The sequence below is a fragment of the Emys orbicularis genome, chromosome 1, assembly GCF_028017835.1.
Source record: "Emys orbicularis isolate rEmyOrb1 chromosome 1, rEmyOrb1.hap1, whole genome shotgun sequence".
NCBI classification, from domain to species: Eukaryota; Metazoa; Chordata; order Testudines; family Emydidae; genus Emys; species Emys orbicularis.
The window spans coordinates 170265140-170287727 of NC_088683.1; the positions used below are offsets into that span (position 1 = coordinate 170265140).

Below are 22588 nucleotides of genomic sequence, written 5' to 3' on the forward strand. Positions count from 1 at the left end.
TATTTTATATACCTTTTGGTATGTGGAAATGCAGCTAATTCCACAGCCACCAGCCTTTGTCACAGAAGGCCCTTCCTCATTCCATGTCAGTATTGTATCATGGAATGATAATCCATTCCAGTGCAGCCAGTCTAACACCCAGTATGCTATGTAGCACAACAGACTGTCCTTCAAAGTACAAATCATCACTCTTTGTACTTCTATAGTATTGGATCAATTGATTGCACGGCAACTGGAGAATACCCCATCCTCTTCTCGCCGCCCCCCCAAAAATCAAAACAAAAATTCTAATCCTATGAATTATGTCTGTTGCCATCATTTTTAACTACATATTGGCTGAATAGCAGGCACCCATTGCAGATCTTGGAGCACTTCTAAATAAGTCTCTGTATTTATGGAAAATGAAGCATTTATTTATTTGTTTGTTTATTTATTTAGATTATTTAATTTTATTTATTTATTTTAGGAAACGGCAAACAACTCTCCAGTATTTATTGCCTTCAGGTCAACAACAAAAAGACAAGTTCAATATGATGACGTAGCCGAATACAAAGGCAGATTGAATCTCTCAGAAAATTATACCTTATCCATCAAAAATGCAAGGATCAGTGATGAAAGAAGATTTGTATGTATGCTAGTAACTGAGGACAACGTGTATGAAGAGCCTACAGTAGTCAAGGTGTTCAGTAAGTAACAGCTAGCATAGCTACTAATATGGATCTCCAATTAGGGAATTGCCGTTAAAAGAAAAATGAAAGCAAAAAGAGTAAAAAAATATTAAACAGATTCAAAGACTAACATTAGCAGTTTTCTGCAATAAAAAAGCCTAATCTGTCTGTAGCATTTGTGTAACAGGACTCTCTGTAGTCTTAGTCTGCCAGTTCTGAACAAGAGGAATTTCAGGGCTTGATAACGAATCAATTGTATGCATAGGCTACATCATTTTGCCCTTAAAATGAAAAATGTAAAAATAAGACTGATGGGAAAATTTTCACTTACTCTGTAAGTAAACTTTTCTGGGGTTGGGGGAAGTGTTAAGTGATATGTTGGAAACGTTTGGTAGTATGTGAGTTTAAAGAAATGTATTTAAATGTCCTCAAGAACCTGGCACACGCATATAACGAAACTTAAAATAAAGGCTTAAAAACGGGATACTAGCCAAAACTCATATTTTTCTCCCCTCTTGAAATGTCAGCAACAAAGGTGTATTAGCATTATGACTTAAGGCTTGACACCATAAACCTTACTATTGAACACATCTGTCTAAGATTTTCAAAAGTAACTAGTGATTCTGGGTTGCTAAATTTTTCAGAGTCCAGGATTTTCACAGACAAGTTGCTTGGTAATTTTTGAAATTCAGGCCCCTTTAGGATTTCTGACATAAAACGTAAAAATTGAGACAGCCAGCATGACTAATCACTACTGAAAATCTTGTCTGGAGCATTTCCTACTGTGAGTAGACTCTCAGAAAACAGTGGGTTTCTCCTCCATACCCAACCTTAAAATTTCCTTTTGCTTCCTTGCCTTTGTGCACTCAAGATGCATATTTAAATACAGTTTACACAAAGTAACTCTGTTGTCAGGAAAAGTTGAAAAGTTAATAACTATATCAAAAAGATGACATTTTGGCTCAAAGAAAATACATAATTCACCAAATGTAATGATAATTTTATAACTCAAGCAGGAAGAAGGTGTGAGGAATTCTTCAATGTTGTTATCCTGGTATCTTAACACAATGTTGTCAGTGTCCCAATCAGTTTGAAGGGAGATTGGGAGTCAACAATAATTCACTTCCATTCTTTAACTTTGATGTTTGACTGCAAGAACAATTAAATTAAGGACAGCAGGGATAAGTGTGCAGGGTGCTTGAAATGAAGTGATAAAGAATTATAATGGTTATTTATCATGAAGGAGTAAATATGTAGATGAGACTGTATTATAGAGTGGTTACAAAATGTTTGAATACCAAGTGGTTGAATTACTGTATATAGTTCTATTTCTAAGGCGTACACAATGTTAGTTCAGCCATGTCGCACATCCTATACCTTTTATGGCAGGGGTGGGCAAACTTTTTGGCCTGGGTGGGGAAATTGTATGCAGGGCTGGGGCAGGGTGTTGGGGTGCGGGAGGGAGTGCGGTATGCAGGGGGTTGGGGTGCAAGAGGGGTGTTGGGTGTGGCAGGGGGTTCGGGGTGTGGGCTCCGGCACGGCGCTGCTTACCTCGAGCGGCTCCGGGCTGCCTGCCCTGGCCCCACGCCATTCCTGGAAGTGGCCAGCATGTCCAGCAGTGGCTCCTGGGAGTGGGGTGGGACAGGCGGCTCTGCTGCACACTGCCCTCACCTGCGGGTACCACCCCCAAAGCTCCCATTGGCCACAGTTCCACATTCCCAGCCAATGGGAGCTGTGGGGGTGGTGCCTGCAGGTGAGGGCAGTGTGCGGAGCCCTCTGCACTCCCTCCCCCCCACCCTCCCAGGGGTCCCAGGGACATGGTGCCAGCCACTTCCAGGAGTGGCATGGGGCCAGGGAGCCTGCCTTAGCCCCACTGCACCATGGGGCTGGCAATCCCGCGGGCCCGATTGAAAGCCCTGACGGGCCGGATTCAGCCCATGGGCTGTAGTTTGCCCTCCCCTGTTTTATGGCATTCATTAATTAAGCTACATTTAGGAAGGAAAATAAGAATAGAAAATGCTGAATGTGTAATGTGGCTGAGTTAACATTACCAGTAAAACCTTTACTTCAGAATTTTCTGATTTTTTTCTTTTTTGAGTGACTTTACAATTTTAAAGTTCTGTTAACACATTTTAGTATTTAATTTCCCTGGTTGGTTTATATTAAAGAAAAATTAAGATTTCTTGGCAAGTTGCATAGGTTCACCCACTAAAGCTTCTAAATTCTTCGAACAGCTGAACGAATCCCAAGTAACCAACATTCTTGGTTATCTGAAATTCAGATCTGTCCCTTGAGGTTTGACTGAAGCTGAGTTTCCTTGGAGCTTGTTACAGCCTTAGTCCTGAGTTAATCAGCTGGTGCAGCTAACGAGGTGTATTGGCTCATTGCACAGATAACACCTGCTAATAGCCCTCATTGGATTGCTCAAGTAACAACCTCTGCCAGCTTTCCTGGTGGATCTTTCCAGCATCTTCATCTGGATGTAGATAGCCAAAATTTCCAAAGCATACTGGCTCCACGTACATTAGCTCCTATCTCTTTGCACAGCTATTTGGACTCTACAGCTAGCAAGCCGAGTTAATATGCTTACATAGCTGTAAAGGTGCTATTCTAAGCCCCTGCAGCCAGAGATAAGCAGTTTGCTGAAGTTACAAGCCCCACCAACCTATGCTCTGATACTATTAAACTCTTGAGCTTAAAATTTCCTTCTGCATCAGCAGATGATCTTCTAAATGTCTGGCACCCAATAAGTGTAAGCACAGTAAATTAATCTGCTTGCACAGGTGCAAGCCTGTTGCTATTCCTCCTCATCTGCAGCAGCCTGTCTGCACTCAGTGCTTAATTTGCATGAGAGAGGTGCTGGGGCTCAAGCAATTTTTTTACTTAACTGATGTGTCAGGCCTAGAGGTGCCGGGGCTATGAACTGCCAACCCTAGGGGTGCCGGGACTCAGCCCCAGCACAAATTAAACACTGTCTACACTGCAATTAGACATCAGCAACTGGTCTGTGCCAGCAGACTCAAACTGCGAGGCTGTTGAATTGCAGTGTAGACGTTCCAGCTCAGGCTGCAGCCCGAGTTCTGGGACCCTCCCACCTCACCAAATACTAGATCCCAGGCTCCAGCCCAAGCCTGGACGTCTGCACTGCAATTAAACAGCCCTTTAGTCTGAGCCCAAGTCAGCTGGCATGGGTCAGCTGCGGGTTTTTAACTGTGGTGTAGATGTACCCTGAGTGGGCAGGGAGAGCTCTAAGCAGCTCTTCTGTGCCTTCTCCACTTCATCTACTCAGCAGTACCCCTTTCGCTGCCTCCCACCTCCTCACATGTGGGTGGACAGAGCACTCGCTCTGGCTCACTGCTACCATTCCAGGTAGTGAATAATTTGTTGCTGTGAATCATAGAATATCAGGGTTGGAAGGGACCTCAGGAGGTCATCTAGTCCAACCCCCTGCTCAAAGCAGGACCAATCCCCAGACAGATTTTTGCCCCAGATCCCTAAATGGCCCCCTCAAGGATTGAACTCTCCACCCTGGGTTTAGCAGGCCAATGCTCAAACCCCCAGGTAACCCCAAAGGGAGCAGGATAGATGGTTCGTTCTCTTACTGAACTCAGAGAGGGGAGAGCTCAACAGAGTGGATAGCCCTCTTTAAAGAACAACCAAGTGCAGCCACTGGGGGGGACATAGAAAGAAAGGGAAAACGAAAAGACACAGCAAACTTCAAATTTGTTCAGTTTATCAGATGGCTGGCAAAATGATCTAAAAACAGCCATTTTTGTTTATGGGACCTGTCTGCGTGGGATGAGGGCAGTTTAGGAGACCTGGTTGTGGTTCAGGTGATGGGCATGAAAACCTATTGTCCCTGCAAGTGTGTTTGGAAAATGGGTTAATCTGTTTGTTTTAAAACAACACATAAACAATGTTTACACTTCTAAAATACGGTCTGTTCTGTTTTCTCCTTGAGAACAACATGAGGCTTTTTGAGCCCAGGGGTTTTTGTGCATGGCTTTGGTATTTTATTTGCCACAGGCAAGTTGTTTGAGAATTCCAAATAAATAGTTTACTTTATTGCTTTTGGTTTTTTTTCTTTTTGATTGTCTGTTTGGACAAATCTTCTAAAATGCAGGAAATTGTATCTCAATATATGAAGAAAGAGACTTAGAATGGAAACTTGTGCAAACATAGCTACTGCTGTAGTAGGCATGACAAGTGTGACTGCATAAATTAATAAACTTTTTATTCTGTTTTTTTCTTTATTTTATATTTTTAAATGGTGTGAAGAGAACTTGGAACAGGATAGCAGGGCACTTGGTAACTTTCCAGATTACTAGCATTGTTTGATAGGTTTGATTTGAAAAAGCTTCTGTAAACTGAAATGTGAAAACTTGGAGACAGTTTCTGTTTATGTATGTGTATATAAATGTCTGCTTATTTAGAAGCACAGCTGGAGTGCAAAGACTTTTTTTGACTGTAAATATACAGACTTTGTTTCCTTCAAACTTATAGAAAAACAGTCTCTTGGAGATAAAAATTTACATTCCATGCTTTTGGCCAGAATGAATTTTAACATACAAGTTGTATAGTCTCTAGAAAATAGCGTTTTATAATGGAAACGCTGACGGAGCCTTAACTCTAACAGGGAAGGGTGCAGCTACTGTAAATAGGATGATGTATATTGCTACTGAATAGAAAGTTTGCTTTTTAAAGAGATGCAATCGACTCAAAATCTAGTCAGTTTTGAAAAATAAATTAAAGTAATTTCAGGGTACTACAGTTGCTTCTATTATACTAATTCCAGGTGTTACTTAAGTATAACAATAGTATGGGGGAAAATGAGAAGTGGGATTAAGTTGAGTTTCTCCATATTAAAGCTAAACTAATATCTGTGGTAAAACTTCTTTTGTGCCACTATATTTTATATACCACTGTTTCCTTCTTCTGGAAATGTATCATGTTCATCAGTAGGCTTTCTCTTAATCTAGGTTGTAGCATCCCTGGCCAAAATATACCGTGCCAATATGTGTAGCATAAGTTTACACTACTTTTATATGATCATGTAAAATGACATATATAAAGTGAAACCAGTAACATGATTCTCTCTCCTGTTAAATCTCGTGAGATTCTCCCCCCCCCCCCCCCCAAGTCCATTTGCCAATATTTAGGTAGGAGCAATTTTTTTTAACAGCCAAGGAAGATGTAAACCCCCAAAAGACAAGGTTTCAAATGAAAAGCATGATGACTCTGCAGCTCACCAAATAGTTCTAATGTAGTTGCTGAACCCAGGTTGCTGAATGTTCTGTCTTTGTTGTTGGAGAACGTTAGTCCTTTATACAACAAACGGAAATCCCTGCTCTCCTTTCTCTTACACATATTTTTTGTTTATAGAACAACCATCTCAACCAGAAATTATACATCCAGCAAACTTCCTAGAAACGGAAAAGCTTAAAATGGTAAGAGCATTTTTCTTAATTTAAACTCATGTCCCTGGAGGTGAGCTTGGAGCTGTGCCATCAGCAAGCTGGAATATTTTGTGTGTGTTTTCTGAGCTAGCAGTAGTGGGATATGGGGAGGATTGCTCAGGACCCAGTCTGAGATTATAGAACTTCTGAAACCATCTCTTGCACAATCAGTTTTCAGCTGAATCAGGAATAACAGCAACATGCTAGAATGTTACAACTAGTCCTCCCCATATCCAGAAGAATGAGTCAAGCTCTATTTGGCCCCCTGCCCCCAAGAAATATCCAGGCATCATTTGTCATTTATCCTTTAAAAAAAATCAAAACGTTTTGGATTGTTTGTCCTTTCTTGAGACTTTAACTAATCATATAACCAAGAGTAACCACGTAAGCATAAATGAAGGAGTAATTCTATCAAAATGTCAGAGGACAAAATGTTTGATAATTCATTTGTGTTCTGCAGCTCGGGGAATGTATTGCAAGAGAGAGTTATCCAGATGGCAACATTACATGGTACAAAAATGGAAATATTTTGCAGCCCGTTGAAGGAGGTATGTTTCAGTAATGAACAATGAACTTGATCCTAGAACAACCTGCACATGTCAGTAACTTTACTCATATGAGTAATCCTATTTAAATCAATAGGGTTATTCCATGACTAAAGCTATGGACATGGGGGAAGGTTTGCAGGCTTGAGGCATAAAATTGTGGGTTTTAATATTGTATTATTATTGCCAAAAAGTTAGATGTATATTTCTGAGTTAAGGATTTTTTTAAAGTAACTAGAAAATTAATTAGAAAGTGCTTGTTTGTTTTTGTTTTTAGTACTTACAGGATTTTAGGACAGCATTATTTGACCAGGAATCTTTGTTGGGTGTTTTTTCTTTGTGGGCCAAAGTGTCAGGACGAGCGGGTGCAGTCTGTTGCAGTGAATTTTGTTTGTTGTATTGCTTGCTTTAAAATTCATGTCTTGTGCTTGGATGCTGAGCAATAGGTGCATAAAAATCATAATATACAAAATAAGAAAAAATCCAAAATTAGGTTGTATATACTAAGAATGATACTGAAACAATGCCGTCTTTTCAGTTGTTGTCATGACCTTACAAAAGGTTGTGGACCGATCAACTGGACTCTTCACCACAACATCTTCTCTCCAGTACATGCCGACAAAGAAAGATGCAAATGCACGGTTTGCCTGTAAAGTGACATATTATGGACCATCTGGACAGGAAGAAATATCATCTGAACCAGTGGTCTTTGATGTTCAATGTAAGTTGTTAAAAACTGGGTCGCAGAACTATGTTCATAAATATGATCTTTCGGGGGGGGGGGGGGAAATCAGTCTCTTTCAGCAAAATTGCAGGGTCACAGACTTTCTTTGATAGCAAAACCCTTTACTAAAACTGTGAGATAAATCAGAAGAATGATGCTCTTTTTGATAATAGGATTAATACTTTTTCAAAGTTGATCTGCAGTGAAAAGATTTAAGTCAAGCATACACCATATCCATTTCAGGATTATGAGAGTCATTAGATTTCTGAATATTAAGATTACTATTTCAGGAGGAAAAGTGTAGCAGCTAACAGAATCTTATGATGAAATGGGAATTTCAAGTCCTCATAACAAACTATTACTAAATAAGCTGAATTGGAAGTTTTTGTAGTAGTTGACTAGAGTTCAGAAATATTGTGTGAGAATTAGATTGTCTTCGCATCTCTCTCTGCCCAGTGAAATATGCAGTAAATATGAATTAGCACACATCAAGATTGGTATACTAAGGTACCCAAATGTTTAGAGTACTTCTTGAGCACAAAAAGTCATGTATCTAAACAAACAGTGCAAGTTATCCCTCTGCTTAAAATGTCAATACAACAGTGCCCAATCAGCTCTGTAGTTAATGCTGAATTGAGTTTTACACTTCAAATGCATTTTTATTGCTTTTTTTATAAAGAAGTTATGTAGCTAATAATATCCAACTCTTCGAAGTACAAAATTTACTTGCATCTTACAGTACAATATCACCCTTATTAAGCAAAGAAAGCAGGCAATAGACCAGGAAGTAGTGAGGGAAGATGGTAGCAACTGTAGAGCGCATGGCAGGCCATGTCAAGGAAGTGAGGAGAGAAGCTTCTGAATGAGCGTGAAAGGTACCAGGTCTTAGTAGAGAATTGAGGAGAAAAGAACATTGAAGAAAATATACAGACAGAACTGTCTTTTCTTGTATACCTTCAGTGAAAGCTCAAATCCTAAATAAAACTCTTCTGGTTTGGGAATGCTGCTTCTGTCCAGACATCTGTCTGTTTTATGTGGCATCAACTACATAAGTTTATGCTAAGTAGTGCACTTGTATTATTTTCATGAGTTACAATGACTGCCGCTGAGAGAAAGTGATCACTGAAACCAGTAAAAAAAAAATACAAAAAAAAAATTGACTAGAATTCTCCAGGTGCTGTATAATTTAGTATATTGATGCTGTTTGCTGCTAATAGAAAAAAAACTTACATTTTCCTTCAAATCCATCTTGTGAAGATGTTACAACAAAGAAAAGACAAAATGCAAAACAGATTAAGTTCAGTTGCTTGGCCTACAACAAATAAGGATTCCCATTTCAGACTGGGTGAGCTGGCATTTCTGGAACATATTAAGATGGTTCTAAATTTGCAAAATATACATAGCAACTTAAAACTCTGTACCAACTTTATGGCCCAAAAATTCAAGTTGCTAAAAGCTCTTAATGTTGCTGAAGCTCAGCATCTCCCAGGATCAAATTATTGTCCATGCCCTGAGGGCCCAGTCCTGGCCACAAGAGCTTCCACCGTGTGAAACCCAGAGCAGCAGCAATGCACACCTGCTCTCTGCAGCCATAAGAACAGCCATACTGGATCAGACAAATGGTCCATCTAGCCCAGTATCCTGTCTTCCAATGGTGGTCAATGCCAGATGCTTCAGAGGGAATGAACAGAACAGGCAATTATTGAGTGATCCATCCCCTGTCATCCACTCCCAGCTTCTGGCAACCAGAGGCTAGGGACACACAGAGCATGGTGTTGCATCTCTGCCCATCCTGGCTAATAGCCATTGATGGACCTACTCTCCATGAATTTATCTTGTTCTTTTTTGAACCCCGTTATAGTCTTGGCCTTCACAACATCCCCTGGAAAAGAATTCCACAGGTTGACTGTGCGTTGTGTGAAGTACTTCCTTGCTGCCCATTAATTTCATTGGGTGACCCCTAGTTCTTGTGTTATGAGGAGGAGTAAATAACACTTCCTTATTCACTTTCTCCACACCAGTCAAGATTGTATAGGTCTCTATCATATCCCCTCTTAGTTGTCTCTTTTCTAAGCTGAAAAGTCCCAGTCCTATTAATCTCTCCTCATATGGAAGCTGTTCCATACCCCTAATAATTTTTGTTTCCCTTTTCTGTACCGTTTCCAATTCCAATATATCTTTTTTGAGATGGGGTGACCAGATTTGCATGCAGTATTCAAGATGTGGGTGTACCATGGATTTATATAGAGGCATTATGATATTTTCTGTCTTATTATCTATCCCTTTCCTAAATGATTCCTAATGTTCTGTTAGCAAAGGGACAGAGACATTGTCAGGGACAATGATCCATTATCCAGAGAAGAGGAAAGCCCCAGACTGAGGCAACCATCTATGGCTTACTTGGCTGCCTAGCTTCTATTCCCTTCTGGGGCAAAGTCTGTGGAGAGATTTAGAATGGGGACTGAATTCTTGTCTTCCATTTATGATGCGTCAGTGCATTTTAATGGAGTTATTCCTGATTCTCACCTGAGTAAGAGATTCAGACCTCTGTTCCACTGACTGACTCTTCCAAAACAGCCAGGGAAAATGACAAGGAAGAAGGCCATTGGGAATATCAGCCATTACTCTTAGAAGTCATTAAGAGATCCCATGTCTACAAGCACCCACTCCATACCTACACCTCTACCTCGATATAACGCTGTCTTCGGGAGCCAAAAAAGCTTACCGCGTTATAGGTGAAACCGCGTTATATCGAACTTGCTTTGATCCACCGGAGTGCGCAGCCCCGCCTCCCCAGAGCACCGCTTTACCGCATTATATCTGAATTCGTGTTATATTGGGTCGCGCTATATTGGGGTAGAGGTGTATCAAATTGAGTTTGCTTTAATTTTTGGTCTCTAAAGAGCAGGCACCTAATCTCATTCTCTCTCGCCCCACTCTCCTACAAGACATGGGAATTGTTGCACAGGCTCACTGGAGGATCCAGGATACAGTGAGGTCTGCTTGAAAGGAAGTCTGGTAGTGAGCTAATTTGCATGAATCTCCTGTCTTCTCAAATTGCTCCATAGCTACTGCCCGTTAAGCAGTTATGCTGTCCCCATTGCCGTGACCACTTATAGACCCCAGGTTAGCCTACTCACTGGGAATCTGGTTTGCACAGACTTCTTGAATTTATGTACCCCAGACTGTTGCAATCATGGCCCAATGTGAAGAAAAGAGTGCTGTTCCCAACGGCAACATCGTCTGCACTGAAGAATTCACGGGTACTCTACACTGAAGATTAAAAGAGCGTGGCTAGCAAGCATATTCTATCCTGTTCTCTCAGCAGACAATTTAATTAAGATAACTTCTTCGTGCACCCATCTCTAGCTTCCTCTAGAGACATTTAGTATCGCTGCACTGCTAATTAACTAACAATGGGAATTGGGCATATCCTTGATTAGTGAAGAGGAGTACATGGCATGAAGCTCCCTCAGCCACAGAATGAAGCATTACTAGTTTCCTTCTGAAAATACCTTTATTCATTTAACATAACTTCAGTCCCTTGTTCTTTTCAAATGCATCTCTAAACTGAGATCCTTATAATCTCATTTGAATAGGTGTCCAGAATTGCTTTGAACAGATTTCTCCACTGCTGTTAGGTGAAGTTGTTGGTGAGATGCAAGTGTTTTTTTTAAATGTGTCAGTAATCTTAATTAGTTTCTATCTCCTTCTTATTAATTATTTTCTTTAGCTGAATTTAGTACAGGTTAAAAAAAAGACAGATTACAGCTCCAAGAAATGGAAATCTATTTATTTACCTAGTCATTTGCATTCAGATGCATCACCAGCTCTATCATTCCTTAAATTTCTAAAAGACAACTAATCAGAAAATAACACAATACCAGCTGTTCAGTTTAAAGTCAGTGATGAATCCCACTCATCAACAGCTGCAGGATCCTCCTGAATAATCAGCCAGTTGTTTTTTAACTGTACCCTATTTATTTGGGGATAAAGCTTGACTGCTTTGTCCTTCCAACAACACATGGAGAAGACGTGCAAAAATCCACTCCTCTGCAGGCTTATCATTGGCCGCTAGTGCTGTAACCTGCTGGATATCTACCAGTGCCCTAATTATTACACCTGCTAAATACCATGCAGCAACATGGGGTTCTAGTAGTCACTGCAGCAAGTTGGACTCCGTGATCTACTCTTCCCTTCATATCATCACTGGTGCAGCCTGGACAACTCGAGGCTCCAACTTTCTGGTCCTGGCTGGCATTGCTCCCCCAGCAATGAGTCATGAAGGCAGGGGTATGCAGCCAACCACCAGGATAGCTTACTTCACAATTTCATCTCAAAGCTGCACCAAGAATGCTGGCTGAAGTCAAGACGCCCCTTTTCCGAAGTAGTTGAGGGCCTCAGACAGTACATCAGAAATTACGTTCCTAAGGAATCAGGGCAGCAGGCAGTGTGGGACTATATTTTGGATTTCTTGGCAGATAGACAACTCAGATCTGTGTCTACTGATTTCTTTAGAGGAGCTCTTTCATACCCCTCAGAACAACTAGATGAAGTGAAAGATTCTTCTTTGTTATAACAGGATATGTTGTGATCGTAGGCGGTTTAACTTATAGCTTTACTGTTGGGGCTTCTTGATCTCACCATGCAGCCTCTGTAGACCTCAAGAACAAACAGCATGTCATCTGGCTATGGACTGCCCTCTTTACCATCTTGATGGGGGATGGATGTGCTCAACATTTCCACGTGATGCCGTGATAGAATGGTTACCTTATGTACCTGACATCATCTGATTCATTGTTCATGCTGCCAGAAGAAGAATCCCACTCCCAACTCAACTCCATAACAAAAATACACACCATTTTGTCAAAAAACCCACCACCAACAAAAAACTCTTCCATTAAAATGAGACCCAAAATCTTTCAAAGCTCTGACCATATGGATAAGTTTTATGCAGAGTTCTTTACATTCAGTGTCTGGTGAGCTGCTGCTGTAGGGACCAAGTTCCAGAAAACTATAGGAAGAGCGACTTAAATGAACTCCTGCAACAGAACAGCGGTAGAGATGTGCTAGCTCAGATGACTAAATAGTTTAGGGCTTCATAGACGTTGACTAGAACTCAGAAGTGGAGAGTCACAGAAAAGACTCACCAGTTGGACATACAAACTTTCCTACACTGCCTCACCAGCATACATCAGACTTGTTATGGAAGAACTGTATCTCTAGGTTTGAAAGGGTGGTTCAGACTCCACGTCTGTTCACTCGTTGGCCTCTTCTAATGCTACCAAAAGAGTGTCAAGGTTGGGGCGGGGGTGGTTTTGTGATAGAATTATCAGGATAGGTTACTGAATGGCCATGTGAAATGTTTGGCTATCAATATCCATTTCCAGACATTGCACCTGCATTTTGCAGGGTCAATTAGTGTTACTTGCACAAGGTAAGGAGGACAGGGAGAAGGGGATCCTGACCTAGTGAGAGGGATAATGTGTGGCCAGCAAGTTAGGGCCAACAATTCATAATTTAGAAGGGACCATTGGTGATCATCTAATCCATTGGTTCTCAATCTGCGGCCTGCTTGCGGCCCAATCATCACACAGCTGTGGCCCATGTTACATCCTCAAGGCCATATAGGTAACACATATATTGTATGGATGAAGCCCAGACAACACCGAGAGAGCTGCATATGCGGCCCACAATGGTGAATAGATTGAGAACCACTGATCTAGTCTGACCTCCTGTATAACATAGGACTTCCCTGAATTAATTCCTATTTGAACTAAAGCATACCTTGTGTAAAAACATACACACTCAGTCACTAGTAATTTTTAAATCAAGAATCTAGTACAACCCTCTTGTTAAGCTGGGTAACTACCCTCACTGTTACACAGATTTAACTAAATCAGTTAGAGAAATAGATTTAGTTAAACTGGTGAAATCCCCTTGTGTGGACTTATTTTAACTTAACAGTAATCTTTTTTTTTTTTTTTTTTTGTCTGCTGCCAGCCTTACTAATTAAATCAATACAAGGTACCCCTAAATCAAAAAGGGACCTTGCAAGGGATGCTCCCATTTATCTAAATCAATTTCTAAACTGGTTTAATTAATTCAGTACAATTTTTTCTTACAGACAGGGCCTCAGAGAAGTCTTTATCCCAGGCTCTCCCCTTCCCCCCCTCCCTTCTTTTTTAACCCTGCATTCGAGTAAGAGAACAGCCCCACAAAAGACTTGAGACTTCCCCTCAGTGTGGTGGACTATGTCTAGTGCTGCAACCACAGTATAGCCCTTCACCCTCATTTGTGTCAGAGCCCAAGAGCCTTGTACTTCCTGATCCATTCCGTTTTCCCCTTTCCTGAGTAAATAGCATTGTCAAATGATTGTTTATACATATATATATAAAAATTTAAATTATAACCAACAATTGTACCATGTGATTTGCTGTTTAGAGCAAACCTAACCATTTTTGTCAACTAAAAAGTAGGTGCAACTGTCCCAGTGCTGAACAGAGATCCACCAGCATGGACCCTAATGGAGTCTTAATGAAGGCAGTGGAGGTCCACCATACCCTATCCTAATGCAAGAGCATCGCATGATTGGAATACAATATATTATTTAAATGAATACAAAAAGTTATCTATCCATTATTTTCTTTCATTAATCTGGCCCATTTTATTCCGCTTTTGAAAAGTATATTTAACATCCTTCATAGGAGGAGTAACCTATATTAGAGAATACTCTTAAAGTAAAGATAAGATTTTAAAAAATTACCACAGTACAATATGTTATAGCTCAACCCTATTGAATATGGCAGAAATGTTACGTTTACAGCTTTGTTGAGTCTTAAGTTCACCAAATTCATCTTTCTGAAAGCTACTGCACTGATCAGCATATAGAGGAGCCTGGCTATAGTTGCTTAGCTAATATTTCTTTTTATTTAATACAAGATACTATTATCTAATTAGTGCAGGGGGCTGATAGCTTTAGTTATTTTTGTGGCTGCTGCAATCCCTTCAAACAGCAAGCTGCATATAATGCCATTAAAGTCTCTCATAATGAAATCATACTGTGAAATTGTTCCTACTGGTCTTTTTTACATGAAATAATTATGGTCACTGCTGCTTCAGTTATAGGCATTTTGCTAAGGAAAACTTGATTTTATACAGGGTTTCTATGTAGTTTATTCTAAGAGGATTAGTGCTAAGTATGGAAGAGTACCTCTTAACTTCATTCCTTCTATTAAAAAGAAATTATGCAATACCCTCACCTGCTTCTGGAGAAAATTGTGTATACTCTGGACATTAACTATGCATAAAAGGTAATCTTGGTACTTGACAAAAACTATTAACTTGTGTCCATTATTTTCACAGATCCTACAGCGAAGGTGACAATTAAAGTGCTGTCACAAAGAAATACCATCAAAGAAGGTGATAACATCACTCTAAAGTGCTCAGGAAATGGTAACCCCCCTCCACAGGAGTTTTTGTTTTATATTCCAGTAAGTATTACTTTACTATTGTTACTTAGCTATAATAGTCTGTACTATTTCTTCCTATTATTTGACACCAGAGGCACCCACACTGAACCAATCTAACTTTACCTTACCACGGCAAAACCCCCTCGTGTCCCTCCCCACTGCCCCTCTCCTAGTCAGCTCCCCCAGGCAGGCACTCACTGCAGCTCCCCGTACTGCTAGCAGGTCATGAGCTGCTGCTGAGCAAGTCCTGTGAGCAGAGCAGAGAGGACATGAGATGCTGGAAGTGGAGCAAGGCTGGGCACGTCCCCGTAGGGAGCCCAGATGCAGGAGCTGGACCCATGGCAGTGGCCAGGAGTAGCTGTGCAGGCCCACCTCACTGTCCATGCAGGTTTGGCCCCATGTCCCCTGCATTGTGATGGGGGAGGGGCATGCCAGAGCCAAACCTGAATCAGTACAGGGTGGCCAGCGCTGCTCCTCCTGGCCCATGCTGTTGGGATGGCTCCTGCACTGGTACCCAAATCAGTCCAGCCGGAGCTCAGGTTGCCCCTCCCATCAACAAACGATGCCCTAGGCATGTGCATAGGTTGCCTATACCTTAGTCAAGTCCTGCCAATGGTAGGCACCATGCATAAAATGCATATGGCTGTGGGTACTGCTGTTCAACACTAGTTTATCTGTGGACTGAAGTTATAAAGGCTTATATAACAAAGTGAAAAGATGACCTTGGCAAGCTCAGCAAACTCGCTGAGAGGATACCAGTTTGGAGTCTGCAGAGAATCTGTCAAAATTTAGTGAAGATTTTTTTTACCCTCTTCACAGATTAGCAAACTTTTTACACGAAATATATGATGCAGTGGTGTTCATAGAAATGCAATGGTGAAAAAGGACCAGAGGAAAACAGTTTGTTTAACTCAAATGCGAACAGAGTAATCCCACGAGAAAAATCAAATGTAGCAATTAAGGTGGCAAAATCCTATTTAAGATTTAGCTCTTTCTCTGCAAAGTATACTGAGTAATTAATTCCTGTAGTGATAGCCTTCAGAAGAACATTAGAATTATATGGTGAAAAATAGAGATGCAATGTATTAATAGAATTTTTTTTAAATGGGGAATAAGATTTATAAAGAACAATTTGAAAATTATTAACTACGTGTTAAAGGGACAAACATTATTTTTGCATGAGTTTAAAGTAGTTTCAGGTATCACACCTGCCATTTCTTGTGGTTCCACAGTCACATCTTCCTGTATTTATTTTGTCTTTGCTCTGTTGCTGTGTGAAATACCAACACAAACAAGGATTGACTGACAATACAAGGGAAACAGTGGAATAAATAATACACAACCTGCTGTCAAATGCAGGAAGTAAAAATTGAAAATAAAGTTAACAACAACATTTATATTATAGTATATGTTAGCTATAGTAATCTTGCAATAATAGGTGAAATATTTTCAGACAGAAATGTGATTATCTGTAGTCTGACCTTTGTTTCCTCCTTTTTGTTTCTTGCACTCTTCCTGTGTTTTCTGCTCCCACTACACCATGAGAATCAATTTACCTTCAGGACAGGAAGACCGTGTGCTTCCAAGTAGCTCCAGACCACCAGTTACTTAGCTTAATAACCCTCAATTACTTTGGACTCCTCTCCTTTTGCAGCTTGCATTGCTGCAGAACTGTGAGGGGAGGCAGGGTCTGGAGCCACTCCTCTACCTCAGCTGCAGGTGAAGCTTAGTGAGAGCGGAACTGATGCCCCAATCAACCCCCTTTTAAGCCACGCTAAGCAGCAGTTGTAGCGGGGGGCTAGGATGGGAGGGGGGAAGAGCCACCAGTGCACAAGAACTCCACTTGTTTCGTGATGAACATGGGTGAGCTAAGGCCCCCATTTGACATGGACTTCAGCCTCCTAACTACATCTACAGCATTCTCTCGCTTGAGGGGAGCTAAAATTAGTGCTGTTTGCTTAGGCTGTCTGTGTTATGGATCTAACAATGTTTGTGATACACTTCAGTAGTTAATGTTTACTGGAACTTGTAGCATTTTGGATAAGATATTGTTCCCCCAATCATAGTTTCTCTTTGCAATGTTATGATTATTATACATTTTGTTCTGTCTGTATGTAATCTTCCCTTCCAATCTAGCTGTTAAACGTCTTAGATTTTGTATTTTTCTAACATTTCTGAAATTCGTCATTTAAGTTGAATGTTCAAAGTAAAACTTTTTTGTTAATGCGGGAGTGACTTTGCAACTGTACCATGCCTGCAGTCATGCAACAAAATTAAATCTGTGCTCTACTCCGAGGTGGTTGGATTTCACTGGTGCTGAATGTATATAGACTGTGAAGCACTTCAGGCTGAAAGTTGCTTCATAAAATATTATTCAAAGAACATGTGACTGTCCTGTTGTTAGCAACTCTCTGTAACCCATAAGTGTAATACTTCCATCCACAGGGAGAACCCGAAGGCATAAGAAGCTCAGATACTTACATAATGACAGATGTGAGACGAAATGCAACAGGAGAATACAAATGCTCTCTGATTGACAGAAGCATGGAGGACTCAACCACTATCACCGTTCATTGTAAGTCATTGTATCTTTCAGTCCCAGAAACAATTCAAACATCTTACAAATTCTGGGCCAATCCCTCCTTGTTTTACTCATGTGATTAGTCCTATTGACTACCTTAAAACTGTATGCAGTGTAGTTGTAACCATGTCAGTCCCTGGATATTGGGGAGAAACAAGGTGGGTGAAGTAATAGCTTTTATTGGACTCTGTCACCTACAGGAGAACTGAGCATGGAATAATTGCAAACAGTATTTGATCCTTTGTCTTATTTTTTTCTAAGTGCATTTTTATTAACTTGATACCTTTTTAATACCACTGTAATTCAGTGGATTAAAACAGACCTTCATACTGTGCAAACTGTGCTGACACTCAGCAAACATTGTATTTTTGACAAGTTGCGATCAGTGATGACTTATGTATTTTAATAAAAAAAATATTGTATGAAGGCACTGTCTCAGAATCTATTTAAATTTACAGAAGCATCATTTGGTCCATTATTATGTCAATCAAAACCATGATTCACAGGAATTTCCATTCTGGATCATACTAATCCAATATCCTATCTCAGACAAGGGCAAGTACCACTTACTTGAGAGGAATGTGCTAGGAACCTTGTTAGGTGGACAATAAAGGATTAACTATATCCATAGTGGAAATTTCTCCTTAAAGCAGTCATTTAGTGTTTGGCTTTATTATGTAAAGCGTAGGAGAGTTTATATCCCTTAATGTATCTCTGTGGATTGTCTCGTTATCCATAAAAAATGTGTAACCATTTTTTTGAATCCTGTAAACTCTTGACCTCAAATTCTTGTGGCAATAAATTCTACCGGCAAAGTAGGCATTTTTTTAAAAGTATTTATTAATTTTAAATGTGTTGCTTTTCCATTTAATTTACTATCCACTTGTTCTTGTATTATGTGCAAGGATAAAGAGGAGCACCCAGTTTGCATTCTTTACAACCTTATTTTATATACCATTGCCATGCCACTCTTTTATTTCTCTTCTTTAAACTGTCACAAATATTTTCAATCTGTCTTCATGCTGAAGTATCCCTGTGCTCCTCCCTCCCTCCCCCCCTTTTCATCTCTTCTATTTCTGCTCCATCTTCTTTTAGATAAGGTAACCAGAATTGAACACAGTATTCCAGGAGATGGTATAATATCAATTTATATAATGGCATCACCACAATTTCATTATTATTCTCCATCCTATTATTTACGTATCTTAATATGTTTTGCCTTTTTTTCTTTTTTACTGCTAATGTATAGTGGGCAGAGGTTTTTATTTAATTACCCACAGGGATGCCTAGCTCTTTTTCCTGAGAGATTACAGTTAATTTAGAACTGATTTATCTATGTGAGTAATTCAAACTGTTCTTCTAACGAATATTATACATTTAACAAAGACTTTCAGCATCTGCCATTATGTTGTCCATTCACTGAGCTTTGCAGGTCCCTCTGAAGCTCTAAAATATTAGTGTCGACTAACCTGTAAAATTTCTTGTCACCAGCAGATTTTGCCATGTCTCTATTCATACCCTTTTCCAGATTATTTAAACATACATCAGTTCTGGTGTTAGTATAACCCATTGTCAACCTTTTACCATGGTGAAAACTCCCCATTTGTTTTGTGACTTTTAGTGAGTTCCTCATCCATGACATTATTTCTCATTCTGTGACTAGTTATTTTCCTCAATAGTCTTTTACAAGAGAGATTTTTTTTTCCAAAGGGTTTTTTAAAAAAATCCAAATCATTTTTATCTGCCAGTTCTTTTTATCCACTATTTTGTTTACAGGCTGAAAGAATTCTAATGGATGGGAGAAGTCATGCTGATTTTGGTTCATTACTATCATTAAATGTTCATCTTGGTGTTTTATAATCCTGTTGTTCAGATATTATTTCAACCAATTTCCTGGTACTTAGTAAGGCTTGCTTGTCTAACTCCCAGAATCACCTGAGCATCATCTTTAAAGATAGATAAACTGCCTTTGAGTTTCAATATAGTAACTGATTTTAATGAGTGCATATTGTTGTCAGCAGCCACTTCCTTCAGAATTCTTGAATGTATAGCATCAGGTTCTGTTGAATTGTTCCTCTTTAATCGGTGTGTTCCTGTATCTGTTCTTTTGACCCCTCAATCCCTAACGTTGCCTCGCTTTTATGATTTAAAGATTATTGGCCTAAGATGGAAATCTCCACAACATGTATTGTGGTGAGAACTCATGTAGCTTCTCTTCCGCAGCTTTCTCCTCTATAATTGCTCGCTTTACTCTGATAGTTCAGGAGAGCTACTGCTTCTACCAGTGCTTTCTGCTTCCGATATACTTAAATAATTTCTTGTATGTTTTCATGTCTTTACCTATTTGATCTTCAAATTCCATCTTTGCCCTCCTAACTTCCATCTCACTTTTTAACCTACCATAGTTTGCTTCTTTCTATAAGCTTATTTGGGGAGGTGTGGTGTTTTTTTGTTTTGTTTTGTTTTGTTTTTAAAGAATACTTGTTTGGCTCAAATAAATTCTTCCTGTCCATTTAACTACACTTTTTTTTTTTTTTTTTTTTTTTTTGCCTTTTTGCTTCTCCTATCATTGCAGGGGTGTTCATTCCTTTCAGTGATTCAATTATGGTATACTTAAGTAGTCTTACTGCTGAGGTTAAGGATTTATTTACTCACTTTTGACTTTATGATCTTAAGGAACAATTAATAGAAAATACTTTATTTCCATCCATGAATCTATATACAACAGGTTATTTGTTTTTTTTTTAAATATATCTATATTTCATTCATAATAGTGGATGCCAAAAAGACTTTTTATTGGGCAGTTTGACTGTATTGGTGTCTTACAGCTGTTGGGTTTGGGGGAAAAACTTCTTGCTGATGCTAAAATGCATTACATTACCACTTTGCAGGAAATCATGATTCTCCATGCAAAACACAAAAACATTAAGTGGAAAGTACATTGTGAGACCCCTGTAGAGCTGATTATTGACATTAAAACGCCTGAATTTTGGTTACGCACCAAATTTAGGGGTATATTATGTCCATACAGGAAGTGGGGGACAACGCAGAAGGAGCATCCTCACGCACTGACCACAAGAACTGCATGAAGTTAGCACCAACAATGGCATTTGCCTTCTCAAGGGAAGGTGGGACATTGGTGGGTCCATGGTCCCCATCAAGTGACCAACACAGCTGACTGGGGCAGCGGCGAGCACCTGTTGTACCTTGTCACGGGGTAATTGGGTGTCCTCACTGTTCTGTGGCGTTCCAGGAGACACTGTTCCCTCCCTGCCCTCCTGCTGGGGCTGCTTGCCTCTGTCTAGCCCCTTATGTCAGACTTAAAGGATCCTCTTTTCTGCTGAGCAATGTGTGCTCAAGCTAAATGAAACTTTAGAAATCAAGGGGTTCTGCTAATTGAATTTATCCTTGTAAACCAACATGATTCTAGGAAATCTATAACCAATCCTAGGCGTCTAGACTGCAAGAAGATCATTAGTTTTTTGTAAGAGATGCCAAGTCAGACGTTATTAAAAATCTAAGGGAAATTATCTTTCAAATGATATGACACAACCTTCAACTCCCAGTAGACCAGAAGGAGTTCACATTGGAGTGTTAATATATTCAGGATGCCCAAATTACATGACGTACTGCACTTAACCCTCCCGATTACAACACATAGTTCAAATCCAGTATGGCACTTCCTAGTTTCCTGATTTGAAATCCCACCGTCGCAACAGAATGGGAAACATCTCTCTAGTATTTCCCACATTCGTTAAATGGCTCTTACACCCTCAGGTGCTGCATGGTGGTGTAATGACGTGTGGGATGTAATCCTCACTTCTTCACCATGCTACTTCTCTATCGATCCAAGTCTTCCCGTTTACACTAAATTCAAAGTTAGTGTATTAAATATGGCACCTACTGTGGAGTTTGTTTTTAATGACAAATTAATGAAGGAAGTTTTAAAGGCAGAAAAGAGAAACCTGAAGTAAGTCAGGGTAAAAGTAGAGTATTTTAGTAATTTTTTTCCCCTCTAGAAAGGCAAGTGCATGCAAACCTTTTTCATACTGCCCTACTCGCTTTTCATCTGTTGGCACAGACGTTACTAAGTGTCATGGTACATAAGGAAAATTGGTGTATGCAGACAAACTGTTTACCCAGATGCCCACAATGATTTCCGAGGGAGAATCCTCTGCTAAATGTGAGCTTGTCTCCCAGCCCATTCTATAAACACCTCTCCGGGCTTTGCAGCTCAGAAGTAAAGATCTTAAGTCTCACGTTCACTGCAGTTTTTTCCCTAACTTTGAATGATTCATGGCAATATGTGAGAAGGGTGGTGGCCTCAGTTCTTTCACTGAAAAGGGAGGGAACCTAGCCTGTTACCCAGGAGGAGGTCTGCGTTTAAAGACTGCTGTGGTCAGAGTGTCAGTCTTGCCAGAGATGAAGGCCAAGAATTTAATGAGTTCTTGCTTCCTGTGACAGGTTTCCTTCCTGAATGATCTTCTATGATCTCTTGAGTCTGAGTTGATATCCTGCTTCAAAGAAATAAAGGTTTGAGTAGACATTGAAGGGGAATCACCCGGCGGAAAAAAATGCCATAGCCTCTCTACCCTATATTAGCATGTGCTCAGAGAATAGGAGGAAACAAGCTGAGTGAGAACTAATCCTCCCTTAGCCAGGTGAAGCAGCAAGCTATGCAATTGTTCTTTGTCTGAGTCATTGTGGGGAGAACAGATGAACTCCTGATATCTCTTACTGAATTTTGATGGTTTTGCTTTTGGGGACATGCTCTCTGGAAGAGGGAAATGAAATGATACTGATCAGGCAGTTGTCTCTCTTTGGTAAGGTCTTTGTACGTGTGCCTGCTGTGTGAAGTAGCAAGTGAACCAATAGAGAAAGAGTTCATGTAACCACTAATAGTAGAAATTAGGCTTATATTAGTAATAACACCGATATTACTGACATTTGACATTATTCATTATTATTGCGAGATGGGCCCGGTCCTCTCTTTGATGCCTGCTTCCCTTAATTATAATGCTCTTTCTAGTGAAATTGGTGATTGAAAGCAGCAGAAAAGTTGACTCTTCTGTTGTGTGAATTTGCTTGCTATTGGGATTAATGAAGCACAATTCACAGGTTTAAACAATTCTAAGATCTTTA

General features: G+C 40.0%; 1 protein-coding gene across 2 annotated transcripts in view; it reads left to right on the plus strand.

Moving 5' to 3' along the window:
- Positions 1–22588, plus strand: part of ALCAM (activated leukocyte cell adhesion molecule) — a 39904-nt gene that overhangs the window by 3208 nt on the left and 14108 nt on the right. For both annotated transcript variants that reach the window (XM_065420194.1, XM_065420187.1), the window contains exons 2-7: positions 467–686; positions 6051–6115; positions 6585–6672; positions 7208–7390; positions 14759–14886; positions 17311–17440. In XM_065420194.1, the coding sequence (XP_065276266.1) occupies positions 467–686; positions 6051–6115; positions 6585–6672; positions 7208–7390; positions 14759–14886; positions 17311–17440 (814 nt within the window). The remainder of the gene's footprint in view (positions 1–466; positions 687–6050; positions 6116–6584; positions 6673–7207; positions 7391–14758; positions 14887–17310; positions 17441–22588) is intronic.